At 40.2% G+C, this 20,508-nt stretch overlaps 1 protein-coding gene across 7 annotated transcripts in view; it reads right to left on the reverse strand.

Moving 5' to 3' along the window:
- CHD2 (chromodomain helicase DNA binding protein 2) overlaps nucleotides 1-20,508 on the reverse strand; it is a 122,824-nt gene that overhangs the window by 18,654 nt on the left and 83,662 nt on the right. For all 7 annotated transcript variants that reach the window (XM_081227791.1, XM_081227794.1, XM_081227792.1 and 4 more), the window contains 9 exons: nucleotides 15,721-15,859; nucleotides 15,377-15,527; nucleotides 14,134-14,256; nucleotides 12,343-12,471; nucleotides 11,290-11,430; nucleotides 9,461-9,595; nucleotides 5,568-5,746; nucleotides 3,455-3,554; nucleotides 550-763 (listed from right to left, as the gene is read on the reverse strand). In XM_081227791.1, the coding sequence (XP_081083917.1) occupies nucleotides 550-763; nucleotides 3,455-3,554; nucleotides 5,568-5,746; nucleotides 9,461-9,595; nucleotides 11,290-11,430; nucleotides 12,343-12,471; nucleotides 14,134-14,256; nucleotides 15,377-15,527; nucleotides 15,721-15,859 (1,311 nt within the window). The remainder of the gene's footprint in view (nucleotides 1-549; nucleotides 764-3,454; nucleotides 3,555-5,567; nucleotides 5,747-9,460; nucleotides 9,596-11,289; nucleotides 11,431-12,342; nucleotides 12,472-14,133; nucleotides 14,257-15,376; nucleotides 15,528-15,720; nucleotides 15,860-20,508) is intronic.

Here is a 20,508-nt window from a genome sequence, read left to right on the forward strand (position 1 = left end):
GGATCTCATGCTTCATCTCACTGAGAAAAAAGAGGACAATAAAGTGATGGAAGAGAATAAAGCACAAAGGTCCAGCCATGGTCTTTGGAAAAAAAAAAGATTCTTCTTTCGGCACCGTTTTTTTTGTTTTTTTTTTTAACAACTGAGTTCTGTTTTGTTTTGTTTTTTGGTGTATCTATTTATTTGTTTATTTATTTTTACTTATTTATTTTTGGCTGCGTCGGGTCTTAGTTGCGGTGTGTGGGCCTATCGCTGAGTCGCACACTCTCTATAGTTGTAGCGTGCAGGTTTCTCTCTAGCTGTGGCGTGCAGGTTTTCTCTCTCTAGTTGTGGCGCACGGGCTCCAGAATGTGTGGGCTCTGCAGTTTGCGGCACGTAGGCTCTCTAGTTGAGGCACCTGGGCTTAGCTGCCCCGCAGCATGTGGGATCTTAGTTCCCCGACCAGGGATCAAACCCACATCTCCTGCACTGGAAGGCAGATTCTTTACCACTGGACCACCAGGGAAGTCCCCTGGGCACCTGTTTTTAAAACTTCACTTAATGACTCACCTGCATTACTGAAGTGTCTCTTGTTGGGGTGACTATAGTTATCTCTTGGGTGTCCATGCATCTGTGGGCCATGAGACGCAGGCAAATGAGGCTTCTGAGGGTGAGGGTTGTGCGGGGTGTGGGACTGAGACATCAGGGAATCCCGGCTTGAACCCGAGGCCTCTGGTCGAAATGGTTTCTTACCACCAATCACATCATCTTTCTTCTTCTGCTCCTGTAGAGTAAAAGGAAACCAAAGACCCTTAGGATCCCAGGTGGAATTCCCAAGAACAGTATAAAGATCATCACCTTTAAATATTTCCCTCTTGACTTTTGACAAATCCCTCTCGGCTTCCCTGCTGTTTACTACCTTCTTAGGAAAAAAATGCTCATAAATTCCACTGAGCTCCCAGGGCATGGAAAGCCTCACAGAGCTCCATCTGCTGCTCAACCTGCCAGGCCACTACAAAGAAGCCAATCTCCAGTGACCTGCAGCTGTCAGAACAAGGGCCCAGGCCGCTGGATGTCAGTGCACGGGGCGAGGAACAGGGGTCAGGCTGTCAGCACTCTTGGAAATTGCTCTCAGGCCATGTAAAACTGGGACCACCAACTTCTTCAGGCTAACTCAAACGAACAACCCCTGACTGGCCCAGTGGGAACTAGTTCCCATGCCAAAGTCACCAAGCTAAACATCTAAATGTTTAAGTAACACCATACCTTTACCACAAAAGTGAGATATTTGACATAAAAACATCAGAAAATACAATAAGGAAAAAATAAGAACTGTGAAGTGACCTAAAATCTTACCACCAAGGGAATTACTGTTAATAATTTGGTCTACGTCTTTCTGAGCCATTTTGCGTGTTTATACATAATGCAGTAGACCCCCCTAATCCACGGGAGATACACTTCAAGACCTCCAGTGGACGCCTGAAACTGCAGAGAGTACTGAACCCTATACATACTACATTTTTTCTAATACATACATGCCTATGAGAGTTTAATTTATGAATCAGGCACAGTAAGAGAATATCCGAATTGCCAGCATGACTACACTTGTGCTTTGGGGCTACTATTTAGTAAAATAAGGATTACCTGAGCTCAAGCACTGCAATACCACAACAGTCGATCTGATAGCCAGGAGAGCTACCAAGTTACTAGTGGGCAGGTAGCGTGTAGTGTGGATACGCTGGACAAAGGGATGATTCACGTCCCACGTGGGAGAGAGCAGGACGGCACGAGATTTCATCACGCTACTCAGACCAGTGCGCAATTGAAAACTTATGAATTGTTTATTTCCGGAATTTTCCATTTAATATTTTCAGACCATGACTGACTGCAGGTAACTGAAACTGTGGAAAGCAAACCACAGTGGGGGGAACTGCTGTCTGTGTGTGCGCGCATGCGTGCGTGTGTATGTGTGCATGCGTGCGTGTGTATGTGTGCATGCGTGCGTATTTTTTTAAACAAAAATATTATTTGATATTCTTTTTTTACTTAATGTATTGTAAAAATCTTATGTGAATACTTACTTCCACAATATTATATTTATAGTTGAATATTCCCTGATATGGATATATCGAGTCATTTCCATATAATCATGTTTAAACCCTTAATTATCTCCTTCGACTAAATTCTTAGAAGGAGAATTGCATGTTTTAGTCTTTTGGTAAATCTTACTGAACTGTCCTCCAGAAAGGTTGTGAATGTATACTATAACCCCAACTAGTGGGACCACTACTTTGATTATTCATCTTATCCTAACTTCTGATACCTAGACTAATGAAGCCCTTTACCCTTTACATCATTTGTCCAACTTCACTCATCCTAACCTTCACTATTTCCTAGAGGGCCTTTCCCCAACCATTTCATTCCCTCCTGGGGCTTTTCCTGACTATTCTTTCAGAGACTTTTTACAATGTATAAAATTCACAGTAACATTCAGCAGTATTACTATATTATTCCTGTATATTACTGTTCTACCATATTCTTCCACGTAAGATTAAATTATAAACCACTTGAGGGTGCTACTCCACAGCTCAGCACAGTGCTGGGCACAGGATATGCTCATGCAACAAATACTTCTGAGCACCTGCCCTGCGCCTGGCACCATTCCAGGTGCTGAGGATACGGGAGGGGATGAGAGACATAAGACCTCAGCCTTGACATGGTAGTGAAGGAGGTATTAAATGTTCCTAGACTGGCACTAATTGGGGTAGGGCCCACGTGGCAAGTCACCAGATGTGCAAAGGGACATGCCTGAACAAGGAACGCTGCCCCTGCAGCATCGGCCAAATCACTTCATGCCCATGCCTCTCCACCAAAGAATGGGAGGCAGCTTCTGGGCACCTTCTCATGTTTGCTCCTTTACAGGAGCGGTTGGGACCCTACGTACAAAAGCTGGAAGGACACCAAGTACATGTGGCCCAGAAAAGAACAGAAAAATTATGTGCTGCCCATAACTGTTATCTTTCAGGAGCCACATTTATAAGCTACCATAAGACATGTGCATATGGAAGAAAAGCCCTGGTGAATAAATGATTCCAGGATGTAAGAACACAGAGATGTAAGAACACAACTCCTTGTCAGAATTTCCACACTGTCTGGTTCCAATACATTGGCTATTTTACCCATCAGGTCTTAAGTGTTAGTTTGACTACTCGTGGAACATGTGGAGAAACTGCACAGCTAACACAGTGAAAGAGCCCACCATCCAAGACAGGCTGGGCTGTGGTGGGCTCCTGCACCCCCTCTTGGACCTAGACCTCCATCTGCAAACTAAGGGCAGAGGACCCATGCCCTTTCTAGCACCAACAACCTATGAGTCTATGATCATCTCCTCAGGAAAAAAACAGTAATTAAGGAATTTTTCTGTGGAAATGTTTTTTATCTGTTTGTATGAAATAGGATTAAATTTGTATTTTACCTCTTCTTCTTGAGACCTTTTCTTGTGAGCCATCTTGTATAACTTATGCAATTTTCGAGCATCAAATTCTGTAAACTTGGAAACAAAAATCCATAGGTTCCTTAAAAAAAAAATTTTGTTCTGGTAAATTACAGGATTTTAAAAATAACTATTCTCTTTATAGATGGCAAGTTATTGAATTTTGCTGTGGAATACTCTCCAAGTATAGAAAATAAGTTACAGAAATAATCTTTCAGGTCTTGGCATCAATAATAAATACACCTTTAAATGCTACTGTCTAGAATTTGACCTAGGGGTCTGGAGACGAGGGTCTGTCTCACAGCTAAAACCCCTCTAATTTATTTCACTGGCACCTAGGACTCTGGACCTAACGTCTTCCTCCACCTTCTGCACTCCCTGGACTCTGCCGGGCAATCTGTCATTACCACCATATCCCAGGTGGGGATCTATGTACGGTTGGGCATCTCTGCTTTGCTGCCCCTTCTTTCCTCCCAGTTGTCACCACCAAGGCCTGTCGTTTCTACCTTAAAACTCCAAGGGATTCTTCTCCTCCAATTCCACTGCACTCACTCTAGCATGGCATTACTGTCAACAGGGGAGTGACTGGTAAAATGGGTGTGTAGGACAAGGAGGCATAGGTAACCTCCGTGAGCTGGAACGGAAGGCTCACATCCTCCCACACTTCCCGGAGAGCAGTCACACCACACCGTGCCATGCCACTCAGAAGACGCTGCCCTGGCTCCGGACAAGTAAACCTGCTGCAGACTGTGGAAAACCATTGCCTGCCTTTCTAAAGCCTTCTGTAATAGGGCTTCAGTCATCTTACCGAACTGCCTTTAAACCCTAAGACCCTCCCAGTCCCTTCACTGTCCCACTTTCAAGGTTTTGCTGAAGCCTGAGACCTCTCCTCATCTAAGCAGGTCCACTCTGCTCTTCCAGGGCGGCTCGAGTGCACCTGCCCAGCCCTCAGAAGACTTCCCTCCCTCACTACGCCTCTGCATGTGCTTATTCCTTCTTGGAATTCCTACTATACTTGATCTTCTAATCACCACTTCATCATGGACAGTTCCTCACAAGTGGGCAAGGAACTGCTTATGAACCACAGCAGTCCAGGACCATAGTACCTGGCACATCTAAACACAGACTGGCCCCAGTGCACAGTATCCAGCCCAGCTTCTATACGTGGATCTATACGTTAGGATGATGCATTTTCGTTATCTTCCAATAGGGATTAAGCTCAGTACACAGAAAACCAGATGGCTAGATACAGGGATCTGGTTTGGTTAACAGTGTAAAAGGAAAGTCAAGTCACATTTCAAAACTTAGATCTTCTTTTTTTAATGAGTGTCAAGCATGCTATGGATAGCATCATGACAGAAGATTTTCTTAAATCTCTTTTTCACTCAAAAGCCAATCCACTGATATTAGGTATATTATACAAAGATAATTACATTAACCATGAAGTATCAATATATGAGTTCAATGTAACTGTGGAGTATGGAAAGAGACTTAATGTTACAATTGTCTTTGAGAAATTCCAGTCATGTTTTCTTAAAACATCAAAAGTGAATATATAAATGAATATATGTAAGTCATAATGCCTTACAAACTGAAGTTCTGGATTAACTGCATTAATCCAAATTACTACTAGAGCTCTTCAATTATTAAAGAGAAGAGAACTCATAGCTCTGGTGGTTTTAGCCTTTGCTTCCTCTCATGAGGTTAGCAGAGAACTAACCAATTAGTTATTATATTATCTCTGAATATTAACCTGAGATGGGTAAAGTAGTGAAATTATAGATGGTTTCTATCCCTTCCAGGCCTAAAGACTGAGTCTTTATTTCTGAGGACAGGCCAGCAAATCCAGTATCACGGTATTTCTCTCATAAAACAATGACATCATCCTACCCATTCAAAAGATTGGTCTCAGAGGAATGGCCTATTTCAGGAAAAGAAAACTGAAGCCTGCAGGTATGTTGCTAATAGACTGCTTTTGCTGGGAAAAAAATTTTTTATTAGGTGGCTGTGTCATGTTGCATAAAACAAAACAGAACCCCTAACACACACTTTGTCATCAAATCACACCAAGCAATTTGAGGCTGTGGCTGCTTACCTCCTCCACAGTTTGATGTGCTCCTGGTCTGAGTAAGCTTTAAGGCACTCGGCTATCCGGTCCCCGATTTTCAGCAGGCAGTTCCGGGTGTGCTCCAGCTGTTCCTGTACACTGAGCCCCTTGTCAGGTTTATCCAACTGTTTCAGTGCCTTTTTCACAGGCCTCATCCTCTCCTTACACTGGAACAGACCAAGAGTAGAGACATAAAACACCTGCAGCAAAGACAGCTTCAGCTGTGCTTACTGTGCCCTAAATTCCCAGAGAACACACAGCGCCCCCCAGGCCACATAATTACTAGAGGAGAAGCAGGTAATGGCAGGGGAACAAGTATAAATGTTAGAGTCGGAAAAACCTGAGGTTCAAGTCCCAGCTCCATCGCTTAGAGCGATGACTTTTACAGCTTACTTGGCCTCTCAAAACGCTGCTCTGTTTCCTCATCTGCAAGAGGGGCATAATAATCTCCCAAGGCCATTATGAAGACAAATGAGAAGCAAAATTATAGACCTAACCTGAAAACCTCCCATCACAAACTATCTAAAACTACAGGATAAAATATTTACAAGTCCTTTAGACTTGTAAGAAACTGAGAGAACGGTTTCCAGATAAAGATAGTAGACTGAACACAAGAATCTTTTTCTCCCCCTCCCCATCCACTAAAACAACAGTAAAGGAATCACCATAAGAAGAGATAAGCCCACAAAGACATGGAAAATGAGAGGAAGCAAGAGCAACAAAATATTGGCAGCAAGTGAAATGCCTCAATAGACCTGAGACAATGAAATCCTAACCCAGCAGTGGAGAGAGCTGAGAACCAACCTGATTTATACTGCAATTCTTGTAGAGGATAGCTAAGTAACTCTGGAAGTAGGGATGAGGGCTAAAAATAAGGATTTTGTTTTGTTTTGTTTTGTTTTTTTAAGACTGCCTAAGAGGAACAGATTTATAATAGACGCCCAGACTTCCAACTCTGCCCGACAAAAGATACGGAGGTTTATTCTCTGGAGAGGATAAAAGAAAAGTCTCTGAACTGGGCTACACAGGCATAGCTGAGAGGCAAGGCTACGACACTAAGAATAGCACTGTATGAATATATGCATATTAGATAAGCCACCGCCCAGTCTTTTTATTTATTTGTTTATTTTTTGCCTCTCAGATTCTAGAACGAAGAAAGCCAGGCCTTAACCCTCCAGTCAGGAGACTGGAGGACTCTGGTTCCCAAAATCCGACCACCCAAGAGGAAGAATCAAATGATGCTGCCCCCCCAACTTTCGGAAGTTTTCCAAGGAAGCAGCCCAGCCAGATCACCCCACAGAGAACACTCTCAAAGTCGATCAAGCCCCACCCACATGTTCAGGGCTTCCAATCCGATGTTTAGTCCCTACTCTTAAATACGAGCAGACAACCAAGGATTACCAAGCCATTTGAAAAATATCTAACATGAGTGACGGAAAACAAATCTAAGAGAAATATAAAAACATCCAGAGAACCATATGGGGAAAAAAGATCTTGGAAATAACACATGACAAGAGAAATGAAAACCTCAAAAGAAATAATGGCAGATAAAGCTAAGGAGATCTCCAAGAAAGTAGAGTTAGAAAAGAAGAAATGGAAGAAAGTTTAAGATAATATTAGGGACCACTCCCAAAGTCCAATATCCAAAAAGCAGGATAAAATTAAGAACTGAGGAGGAAATTATCACAAAATAATTTAAGAAAATTTCTCTGACCTGTAGGGCATGGTTGTCAGCCACTAAGTATCTAATATAAGGAACTATTAAGGCACATGTCCATGTAACTTCAGAAGAGTGAAAATCTGACAAACTTCCATCACTTTGTGATAATTTCCATAGCTATATACTTACAATTTATTTTTCAGTATTGTACTTAAATTTTTTTAAAAGCACACAAAATAAACTGGAAGATACATGACTGTAACAGAAAGAAGATTAGTATTGCGAATGGATACAGGATTCCTATAGAAAAGGTAAGAAGAGAAAAATTACCTGGAACAGGCAAAGGATATGGAAAGGCAATTCACCAGAAACATGAATGCCCAATAAATATGAAAGTAAATGGTCAACAGCACCACTGGTCAATAGTTCATACCACTTAGATTGGCAAAAATTAAGAAGTTAGAAATTACCAAGTATTTCCAAGACTGGAACTGGAAGCAGCTGGAACTCACATTCGTTGCCGGAAAGAGTACAAATCTCTACAATCACTTTGAAGACTAATTCCACAACATCTAAAAGCAGTAGATGTGCAGACCCAAAGAAACACCCAGCAGAAAAGCTCAAGCTACACACGAGCGAAGCTCTTACACATGTGTATAAGAAAATATTTACAATTTCACTGCAGCCAATTTGTAGTAGCAAACATTTGGAAAACCCCAATGTCCATCAATAGGAGAAAGAATGAATTGTGCAAGTCATAAAACAGAATAATATGAAACACTGAAATCAGAGACATAATTATCAACATGGATAAATCTCAAAAGTGTACATGCCGAGGGAGGAAACATAAGTTACAGGATACACACAGTGTGGCATTTATTGATAGGTTCAAATCTTTGCTCTACATCTTGGACAAGTTCCTTAACTCTCCTCACCTTATTTTTTAAGGGGTAAAATAGAGATAATTACCTACCTCATAGGTTGTTGTGGAGAAAATACACAAAAAGCACACTAATAATGCCTGGCTGTTTATATGAGCTATTACTTACTGTCTTTAGAGACATTAAGTAGTAAAACTCTAGAACCACGCATGAGAATTACGATTTGATCTACACTGAAATTAGAATTGTGGTCACTTCTAGGGAGGTAACAAACCATGACCAGAAGCTTCAACTCTACAGCCTGAGCCTTAAAAAATTCAGACCTGACAAAACTTGATGGTACCTCTATCAATGCCTATTACATTCCTGAAATTTTTCTGTATTTTTAGAAGATATCATAATATAAAAACGAGAGTAAATGAGCCAGTATGTAAATGCAATTTTTTTTCTTTTTTTTTTAATTCAAGTATAGTTGATTTACAATGTCGTATAACAGCAATTTTTTAAATAGTATGGTACCACAGACGCGTTAGTTATGATTTTCTCTTATAAACACGGGGCTAAGGAAGAAGCAGGAAACAGACCAGAGAGCTGGTTGTGTAATGAATTTATTCATTTACTCATTTATTGAGCTACTTCTAGCATCTACACATACTTTATATAAGACACAGTACTTGCCCTCAGAGAGCTCACAGGAAGAAGAGTAAAGGGATTTAAGAAAAATGAGATAAGTGCGAAGAGAAAAAAAATACACGTATGCATACAGGTTTCTGGGAACACGGGAAAAAATGGGTAAAAAGAGAGAAGACTGCCTTACAGGATGAGGTCAAAATTCTATGCTTTGCTTCCCCAGAGCAGGAATATTTTGAGATTTGGAAGATCACTTTCTCTCTGAAACTAAATTAACTATTCAAGTGAACAGTGATGTGTGAAAATTTGGGTAAAGGAAAAGACCTCAAGAGAGGAGGGGAAGGGAAGCTAGTGGAACACGATGAAATATACACGTGCAGCTCCGGTAAGGGCCTAAGTCCCTGAGGACGCACTGGCCTGTTTCCATCCCATACAAGGCTTGGTCCATGACTCCTCCCCTCACCTGCCCTGTCTCCTATGAGGAGATGGACCACATCCTAGGCCACATCTTGGCTCCTAGCCCCGCAACACGGGAACACGTAAGATAGGCCGTGCTCGCCACCGCTCCAGCTCACGCAGCCAGGACCCCAGCCTCGTCTCAGGTCATGCTGCTTAGACCGACTGAGGCTGTGTGGCGGGAACTATGAAAGGCAAAGCCGCAGCAAGCACTGTGGCTGCAGACACCAGAATTCCTCAACTTCAGGACTTACTATGCTGAATGTCTCCTGGTCCAGATCATCATCCTCATCCTCTCCAATGGGGACAGGTTCGCTTCCTGCTGTAATATGGACAGGACCCTGAGATCGCTTTGATTTACTTGAAGATTTGGCATCACCACCTTTAGGCTTTTAAAAAAGAGTTACAAGGAATCATTGTCATTTGTGTACTCCTGTCTTGCAATTTGGACTTCTCAGCTATGTCACATCACTACAAGTGGGTACAGAGGATGGCCTCAGTTTTGAGACATCATGAAGCCAAACCTATTTGATTAACAGTTTAGTCATATGTCATTCCCACTTCTGTCTCTAAACACAGCCAATTATAATTTTAGCTTCATCAATGCTATTCTGGCTTCTATTCCCTTATCCATAAAATGCATAAAAATGTCATCAAGAGGTTAAGATTGTGAATTGGCAGAGCCCTCACAGAGTAGCTTGTAGCAACTTAAAAATGAAAGTACACTTTGATCTTGGAAACTGTATTAACTAAAATATTTCAAGTGACTGAAATTTACATAAATCCACATGGGTAAAGTTCATTTATCCATGAAAGGGTGCAGAAGGATGGAGACATAGAGATACATATAAAAAATAACTTTATGTATGAACATTTAAAAACATAAAACAATACTATGCTTTGATTACGATTATGTAATATGTAGTAAAAGTATAAAAACGTGGGCAGGAAGGTTTCACACGAACTTCAGGGCAGTGTTACAGAGGAGAGAAGAGGGAGGAGAGCAATGAAATTGGGAGAAGAAACAGAGGGGAGTCCCAGTAATGAGTGCATGGATACCAAATACAGTAGCCCAAAAAAAACCAGTTGAAGTAAACATGAAAAATGTTAACAACAGCTGCAATATCTGGGTAGTGGACAGATGGATGCTGGCTAAATCATTCTTTGTGCTTTTATTTTTTAAATATTTCACCTTAAAAGAAGAATACCTTTCTGCAGAAGCACAGATGCAAAGAAAGGTATCTGTTACAGTACAGTTTATAACATTAGAAATTTGAAAGCAATTTCAATATGGGAAACTTAAATTGTTTCCCAAATGTTATAATCAAACAAATCTTCCTTATCTATTAAAAATGATTTTAACTTTTATTTATTCACTTGGAAAGCTGTTTGTGATATATTGCTAAGTGGGGAGAAAAGGTTATCCAAACAGTCTGGTCTGATTTTTATTTTATATTTGTTCTTTTATGCATAATAAAGAAGTTCCAAAGGTGCTCATCAAGAAATCTGTTAGAGCTATAACTGGATGGTGGAATTAAGGCAGTTATTTGTTTGTATGTTTTAACAATGATTAAAGATTAACTGCAAAATAATTTCATCAGAAGTCAGCAAGATGCAACACTGTACCAGAATTCTGTGGTTTGGAATGAACTTCATAAAACCCCAACATGAAGATTATACAATAATAGTAGGGCTTTTACCCATTTCTACTCCAAAAGCTTAACTCTTGATAGTATTTGACAGTATTTCATGTATTCAGATTCATCTGTGGACTGTGCTTTTCTACCATGAGTCTGAGACCATGTATCAAGTAGTTACCTGTCCTGTATCATTCCAACAGCCCCTCTGAAATGTGTAATAAAGGAGCAAATAAAGGATTCTATATTAAAGAACACCACAACTCACACACTCCCCTCTCTGCAGGAAGAGGTGCAGGCATCCCCCTGACAGCCCCATCCTTCCTTCTGGGATATACTCATAAAATGACAATTATTTCAAGGCCCTCAAACCCATTCTACTTCTAAATCCTAGAAGGGAATTTCAAAGGCTGCGGGCATCTCAGTAAGTAGAATGACATCAATACCTTCTCTTTCTTATCTTTTGATTTCTTCCTTTCCTTGTCTCCTTCCTTGTCTTTCCTAGAACTCATTTGTTTCTCCTTGTTCTCCTTGTTCTCTTTCTTCTTCTGTTTCTTTTTCATTGGACTTTTTTCTAAGCCATCATCCTAGAAAACAAACAAGGTTATGAGCTTTTGCCACAAACTTTACATTTCCTCATTTACTTTCTAGAAAAAAAAGCACTGCCCCCAATGGTTCATCACTGTGTCCACAGAAGCATGTTCTCAAGCATAAAGCCTTAAAGCTATCTGCTTAAAGTGAAGCCTGTAGAGGCAGATGCTCTTCACTTACATCTTCTCTTTATTTCTCATAGCAACCCTTCAACACAGGCACTATCATTCCCATTTCACAGGTGGAAAAAACTGAGGAACAAAGAGATTATATACCTGCCAGGTAGTAACTGGTAAGGTTGCTAGTATTTGAATTCATGCATGCTTGACTCAAATCCATGCTAGTTCACATACCCACTGCTGATCCTGGAAATAACCTCAAAGGGCAATTACACTTGAAGAGTAACAAAATGAAATCCCATAAAGTTTTCAGTCACTGAAACAACAGACTGAATGCTAGCAAGTTACTTTTCATATTGCTTAGACCAGAGGTTACAAGTTGACAGGCCTTGGGCCAAACCTGATCCACAGATGAGTTTTGTTTGGCCCAACAGTGATAACAGCTGCCCCTATACATTAGGCATGAGCTCCCTGGTTAACCAGAGTCTCCACCACTCCCTATCGCTCCCAGCAATGAGGGTGAGTGTCAATTGCCATTTATCACTGAAATTTGCATGGTTCCCTTCATTTCCTTCCACTACAAATTTACTTCTATTATGAATTTTCAATTGCTGATTTTAAATGAACAACTATATTCCTCTCTCACAGGTTAAGCAAAGACATAACATAGTTTCTATTTTTATTTCATCTACTCTGGCATGTAAACTAAACACATTTCAAATGATTTTATACGAGTTGGCACAATAAATGTAACTTAAAAATAATCTCAACTGAAATGCAGCCTCATACCTTTACTTCTCCCTCTTCTGATGGATTATCTGAGTGTCTAGGAGATGAAAACTCAATTCCATGCTCATCTTTCAGCCTCGGTGCTTTGTTTTCCTTCTTTACTCGAGGCTTCCGCTTCTTTAATTTGGCCTGGAAAGGGTAAGAAAATGATGATAAATCAAGTCCCTCAAGAGCATGACCAAATAACATCATGATTCTTTGGAACAGCAGCAGCCATATAATTCAAACAAGGAAACTCAGAGAAAATTAAAAGGAGTGCAACCAATTTTACCTGAAGTAGAAAAAAAGAAACTATAGGCCTTATAAATCTCCTATGCCACACAAAAACATCCATACCCTTGAACTTACTGATTCCATTTTTTGGAATTCAATCTAAAGATAAAATTCAAAAGAAGAAAAAAAAACCTTATGTACAAAGATATAAATAAAGATAATATGTAAAATCAGAGTAACATTAAAAAAACTAGAAGAAGCATGTTATATCTAAAAATAATGAAAAGGTGTTCATCTACTCAAACAGATACAGTAATTTAAGCAAGTAAAAACATGATGCGTGGGCTTCCCTGGTGGCGCAGTGGTTGGGAGTCTGCCTGCCGATGCAGGGGACGCGGGTTCGTGCCCCGGTCCGGGGGGATCCCACGTGCCACGGAGCGGCTGGGCCTGTGGGCCATGGCCGCTGGGCCTGCGCGTCCGGAGCCTGTGCTCCGCAGCGGGAGAGGCCACAACGGTGAGAGGCCCGCGTACCGCAAAAAAAAAAAATGATGCAGGGGCTTCCCTGGTGGCACAGTGGTTGGGAGTCCGCCTGCTGATGCAGGGGGCACGGGTTCGTGCCCCGGTCCGGGAAGATCCCACGTGCCGTGGAGCAGCTGGGCCCGTGAGCCATGGCCGCTGGGCCTGCACGTCCGGAGCCTGTGCTCCGCAACGGGAGAGGCCACAGCAGTGAGAGGCCCGCGTACCGCAAAAAATAAAAAAAACAAACATGATGCCATCTACCTCCCCAGAACCTAACTTATAGAATATCCTCAACATATTATGTGAAGAATGACATTAATTATGACACTACTCCACAAAAAAGGACAAGGTATGGGATTGTTTTTTTTTCTAAAATTTGCTTTCTTTATAATATAGGGAAATTAATACAAATGGCATAGCTCTAAGAGCACTTAAGGAACATGCACACACAAAGGCTACTACTACTGGCTGTAACTTATAGTATCTCCTAACTGTGATTCTCATCTTTTTAGGCCTGAATTGAAATGAAAAGTTGGGGAAATAAAAGCTAAAGCTCAGATGAGTCCATTAGTAACTCGGTTGAAATTTTTCACTCAGCAAGTAAGGCAACTGTAACTGAAGTCCGGTTTCTGAATTAACTGTGTATCCTAATTCCCCATTTTATCCCTGGGACCCATGATTACAAGTAGCCGAGTGTTAGCTGTAACAACAGGCAAACCCAGTGATATTCACACAGTACTGAGAACTATATTCCAAAATTGAGGAAGGAGCATAAAGACACAGCAGCAGTATGTCTAGACCAGTGGCACTGGGAGAAATGAGGACTATTTTGAGGCAATATTTGAGGAGAATGCCAAGATGTTTAGGTCAATTACTAAATGAACATTCCTATCATTACCCAACCAAACCATCATTACTGGAACCTCAATACCAACACCTGACAAGGAGAGGGTTAGCGTTCTGTGGAGACACCTGGAGAGGGCATCTCTTCCCCTACCTAACCCTGCAGGGCTGGAGCCTCAGACCCGTGGACGGTGCCCGGCTGGCAGCTGCACTCACCTCTTCCCCGCCCGTCACGGCCCCCTCCTTCTCCAGACTCTTCCTGAGCAGCTTCAGCAAGTAGTCCGCTCGGGTCTGCAGCTGCTTTCCCTGGGGCTTTTTATCTGTCTCCACTGGCAGGATCTTCAACAGGAAAGGAAGAGAAGTACCCGCCACGGCCCATGGCCCGGTTAGTGGATCAGGATGAACAGAGATGACAAACAACTGAGCAGTCCTTTCCCTCCCCACCACCCAAAATACAGATAAAGCCTCAGATCCTATCTCATGTCCATGGCTCCCAGTCACTGAAAATCCCTTATGAGCCGTTCTCGTTTTACAAAATGGGATGGAGAAATCCAGCTCTCCCACTGGCTCCTACCTGTGCTGTTAACAGGGTAGAACAACTCAGGTAGGAGGGGCTTGTTGGCTTCATCTGCTAGAGCATCCCAGCCGTCGTGGATTTCCTCCTTCCAGGAGCAGGGAATCCCTGGAGCTAGGTTAAAGCTTCGTTTTAGATTGAAAATGCTTCTTAGAGCATTGCTGGAAAGCACTGAGCTATGCCAGGACACAGCTGGACCTCTCAGGCCAGACTGGATTTGGTCTCAGTGCTGATGGCAGGGTGCTGTCACCCTCTGAGAACATTGCACCTGGGATGAGCATTGTTTGACGTGCCAGGAAAAGCCCTGCCAGGAGCACAACATGGAGCGCATCCTACTAAAATTTGAGCCAGCTTTCCCTGCTTACAGCTCTGAGCACGGCCTTACTATACTTGGTAGCCTGATGTGCAACGGATAGGGTGGGAGGCTCGATTTTGTGGGAGAAGTACAGCCAGAGTTTAATTCCATTACAAAAAATACCAAGGTATGGCTCATTCTTTCTTCATGTGTAGAACTGAAATATGGCTGTTTCAAATATTGTTAAAGAAAGTGCCAACAACTAAGGCCGAGGAATGCTCTTATTATTAATAATCTTACCCTGGTATTTGTTGCAATGAGATTTGACCTACAATAAAAATCAGAATTTGAAGACTTCTCCTATAATTTCCCCAAAATTTCACCTGGCTATTATCGTCATCTCTGAAATAGTGCCACAGTCCACTAAAGATGGTAATGTTTCCAAGGATAAAGAAATCCCAGGAATTTACTATTCTTCTAATTTCCAATTTGATCCCCACCCCCCAGAAAATAGTTAAAAGTAAGTAATCAATATAAAAATATTATACAACAAATCTTCTAGACATCTCCAGCATCACAGAAACACTTACTTTGTCAGTTAACTTAAGCTCTGGATCCGTTTTAATGAGCTCCCAGTTTCCATAGCCATGTTCATAAATTCCCAGCAATAGGCGAGAATCATCCTCTACTCCCCACTCGACATCAAAATGTGCAGCTTTGACCCGACAGGTTAAGCAGTATCTGAAAAGATTTCCAAAGCAGGAGGACATTAGAGGAGGGGTCTTTCTGATTTGGGAATAAACACCAATGAGCAAAGCATTCTGGTATGTTAGACAAAAGACAATGAAAATACTACATAACTACACATAACTGTAACTTCAAATCTGTTTTCTAATGGCACAACCACCCATGCATGGGCATGTATTATACTCACTTTTTTTTTTCTTCAGGGTCTACAGGGATAGATTTATGCAGCATCTCAAACTCTTCTTCATGTTGGATAATAGATTTCACATTAACCTGAACCCCAGATATCTTGATAGTTGGGCCTCTCTTTTTCCCTGGTCCTTTCCCTAAAGAACACCAATTTCATATTCATTAAGTGAGAATTCGTTGAAGTTTCACAGAAAACATAGGTCAACAAATCCTGAACTCTTATCCCCTCAGCGTATATCTCTGGTTTATCATTAATTCAAAGATATAATCAAGTAAGGCAAAAAATTTTCTCAATTAATGTTTGTAAAATAATCTCTAAACAATTCAGTTTTTTAAGATTTAGAATTTTTTAATCCAGTAGTGTTTATAATTATATTTTAATCTTCCTATTTGTTTTATACTTTGGCTCTAAAATTAATAAAATTTATGGAAGATTTTAAAGGAGTAATATTAATGCTGAAGTTTTTTTTTTGTTTTTCTAACCCATCAACAGATTTTTAAGTGCTTTAAGATGATCTTTTCTACTAAAAAAGTATGAGATCAAGTTAATACCTAACACATTTGAAATGATGAACAAAAGAAGTCATGGAAAGGTTACCCTAGCCCAAGTTTCCAATTAAAGTAATCCTAGAAGTAAAAACAAAGCAGTCAATTCTAACCAAAGAGTCCAAATCAAAATGCATGATAATGACACTTGTCTGTGAGGGAAAAGATGGCTCAGAGCCTGAGAAAAGATTTCTTTTTTTAACATTCAAGTCGATGAAATGGCACTACAATTATAAACAATTATTTAGGGATTCTCACATAATCCACTAGAATTTCACTTGCAAATGCTATTCCCAACAATACTGATGAGTTCTGGAACAGAATGTGGCAAAATGGGAAAGGCACCTCCTCTGAAGATCAGAAATCTGGGATTTATTCCCAGATCTGTACAAACTACCCCCTGTCCCCTTTCTCCTCTCACTTCTAGTTATTAACCTCTCTGGGTCTGTGTTTCCTCATCTGTAAAATAAAAAGACTGCAACAGAAAAATGGGCAAAGGATAAAGAGACAATTCACAGAAAAGGAAATACAAATGGTTCCATGTGAAAAATACTCAACCTCATTCATGGTAAGAGAAATGCAAATTAAATATACAGACATAGCCTTTTTAACCTCAGGTTGGGAAAATTCAAAGATTTGAAAATATGTCGGTGAGACTAAGAGGAAACAGACACTGCCATTCTAGTCAATGCTGGTGGGAGGATATGGCGCAAATGGCATACACACAAGATTATTTACCACAACACTGTAAAGCAAAAGACTGGAAAGCTAAACGCCCATTAACAGGATACTAATATTGTAAATCCATAACAGATTATGTAGCTCTTCAAAAAACAAAAACAAAAAAAAAAATCAGGCAGTGGAGAAAAGATCAACCATCTTTAATGAATGGTGTTGAGACATATAGTAGCCATATAGAAAAAATCCAAAATCCAAAAAACCTGAATGCAATACCAGGAAAAACTCCAAGTGAATCAGAGATATAAAAGTAAATGAAATCACATAGGTATTGGTGGTGGTGGTGGTGGGGTGATCTTAATGACTTCCTTTATATCCTCAGAGTAGAAAAAAAATTTTTTTTTAGTTTGTTACAATATATTGAATATAATAGTTCCTTGTGCTATAGCTATATTAAATCCCTGTTGTTTACCTCTTTTATATATAGTAGTGTGCATCTGCTAATCTCATACTCCCAATTTATCCCTTTCCCCTTTGGTAACCATAAATTTGCTTTCTATGTCTGTGAGTCTGTTTCTGTTTTGTAGAGAAAATGTTTTTAACTAATCAAAATCCAAAACAACAATAGGGTAAAAGACTGATAAATTTGACTATATAAAAATTTTTTAAGTTTTCTGTACAAAATACCATAGCAAAGTGAGAGGACAAATCACAAACTGGAGGAGAACACTGGCAACTTTTATCAGAAAAAGAGATCCTGGGACTTCCCTGGTGGTGCAGCGGTTAGGAATCCACCTGCCAATGCAGGGGACATGGGTTCAATCCCTGGTCCAGGAAGATCCCACATGCCGCGGACCAACTAAGCCTGTGAGCCACAACTACTGAGCCTGCGCTCTAGAGCCCGTGAGTCACAACTACTGAGCCCGTGTGCCACAACTACTGAAGCCCTCATGCCTAGAGCCCCTGCTCCGCAACAAGAGAAGCCACCACAGTGAGAAGCCCACGCACTGCAAAGGAGAGTAGCTCCCGCTCGCCGCAACTAGGGAAAGCCCGCGCGCAGCAACAAAGACCCAACACAGCCAAAAATAAAATAAATTAAATTTTTTTAAAATTCCCTGTATTAAATCTTCTTAAAAAAAGACAAGAAAAAGAGATCCTAAAAATTAAGACCAACAGCTCAATAGAAAATGGGCATAATATACGTACAGACAGTTCACAAGTGGCCCTCAGAAAAGATGCACAACCTTGCCCATTAAAAGAAAAGTGAGATGCCATTTCCCAACTGTAAGTTTGGCAAAAATCCAAACATTTGACAATACATTCTGTTGTGTATGAATATACATTGTAGGTGGCAATGTAAATGGTATCAGATTTATGAAGAATTTGGCAGTATCTAACCAAATTACATATGCATTTTCCCCAGGACTCAACAATCCCACTTCCCGAAATTTATCCCAAAGATATGCTGGCAGAGATATGAAACAGCATATTCATTAGACTATTTATTCATTGTGGCTTTATTTATAGTGGCAGAAGACTGAAAACAACCCAAATATTTATTACTAGGGGACAATAAAGTTTGAATTAACATCTATCTGCACAGTGGAATACTGTGCAATTGTAAAAGGAAGAAGGTATGAACTCTACACAGTAAGATGGAGTGAACGCCATATGTAAAAGTAAGTAGATGCAGAACAGAATATAATGTATGATATCTCCTGTAATAGAGGAAATACACACACACAGACTTAAAATTTTAAAAAGAAACAATGGAAAGATAAGCCCCAAACTAACAGAAATGATTACCTACAGGGGAGGAAGAGAACAGTACTGGGGGAACAGGAATGAAGGCAAGATTCTCTCATCGTGTTCCTGGTTTTGTTCTGACTTTGGGCCATGCAAATGTTTTACATAATTAAAGAAACAAAGTTTCATCAAAAGGAGAAAAGTAGTCCCTAGAAACTGAAAGGAAAAGAAAACAAAAGATACTAAACTATATATTAAGTTGGTGGTATAACCACACAGATAAAAGAACAATTTCAAATAATTTTAAAACATAGTACTTTGTGTACTGCTAATGAGGTGTATTTTAAGGACAAAAAGAAACACAAAGAAATCAAACTCTGCATTAAGAAGTCTTATAGTTAACAGTAAAATTAGGGGGATTCCCTGGCAGGCCAGTGGTTAGGACTTAGCGCTTTCACTGCCATGGCTCAGGTTCAATCCCTGGGCAGGGAACTAAGATCACACAAGCCGCACAGCACAGCCAAAGAAAGAAGAAAAAAAACAAACAAAAACAGTAAAATTGGTATTAATATTTGGAAACATGTATAAGACAAATACATGATTATGTTAACATTTTTAGGAACAAAATTTTCAACTTAAGCAAAGAGATATCAATAATCTTACATTAGAATTGGAAATGTTAACCTGGACTCAGGAATATGCTAAATGCCAATTTATAGAAAATACAGGTATATGGAAACAAGTTAAGCAATGCCAGAAGGAAGCGATCAACCAGATGCAGAATGTGAACATGCAGAGAAAAGAAACATGTGGAAAGGAAGGGACTGTTACAAGGAAATATCTCCAAATATGCTGTGAGATGGACAAAGCAAGGTACAGAACAGTGTACATGCTACAGCACCAATTGTGTTAAAACAGTATCTATTCATTTTTTGAACATATGTATTTTTATATTTCTAGAAGGAGACAAGAAATAGGGATACCTGTTTTTCATTTTTGAGCCATGTGAATGTAATACTTATTCAAAACAATTACACAGAAAAAAAAACTGTAAAGTTAAGATTTACTTTTGGATGTATTCTTGGCGCTATAAAAGCACATATTTGGATCACTGTCCAAACCACTCAAGTTATTTAAGTTTCTTTCATGGAAAAAAAGAATCTAAAAATGTTTTTGACTATATTCAAGATATTTTAAAATTTTATTACTTTTAGTAACAGCCTTAAGAAGAAAATTTCAAAGCACAAATACTTCTTTATTTAATGAAATAGCTAACACTGCAAGCCAGATGTGATGACAAGCACTTCACATGTATGGAATTATTCAAGTGACCATCCAAACCCTCTGAGGCACGGACTACTACTCTATTTTGCACACGAGACTGTTAAGAGGCTATCACTTGTCTCAGGTCTTGCAGCTAAGAAATGGCAGGACCAAGATTCCAGGTAAACTGGCTGCCTCCAGGGCATGAATACTTAACCACAGATGACAGAGCCTCCTGTAACATCAGTGAAGGGTGACAAAAGAATGGGGGCAATGGCACAGATAAACCACAGTCCAGTGAACTGTAGAATGACCACACCCTCATCTTTTTGTTTGAGGTTCAACTATAAGGGTGTCCTTTAACAACAAGGACCTCAGCTCTCTCCTGACACCTCCTGCTTTTAAAAGACAGGCAAAAGCACTCTTGGTGTATAAGACAAAACACACTACAGGTCGAATCAAATTACAGCAAATTCTAGTGCCAAGAGAGTCTCATTGCACTAAAAGGTTTACAATATTCATCTACTATTTTTATTCTAATTCTCTAAATCCT

Source organism: Mesoplodon bidens (genome assembly GCF_964165515.1).
Source record: "Mesoplodon bidens genome assembly, chromosome: 3".
Classification (NCBI taxonomy): Eukaryota; Metazoa; Chordata; class Mammalia; order Artiodactyla; family Ziphiidae; genus Mesoplodon; species Mesoplodon bidens.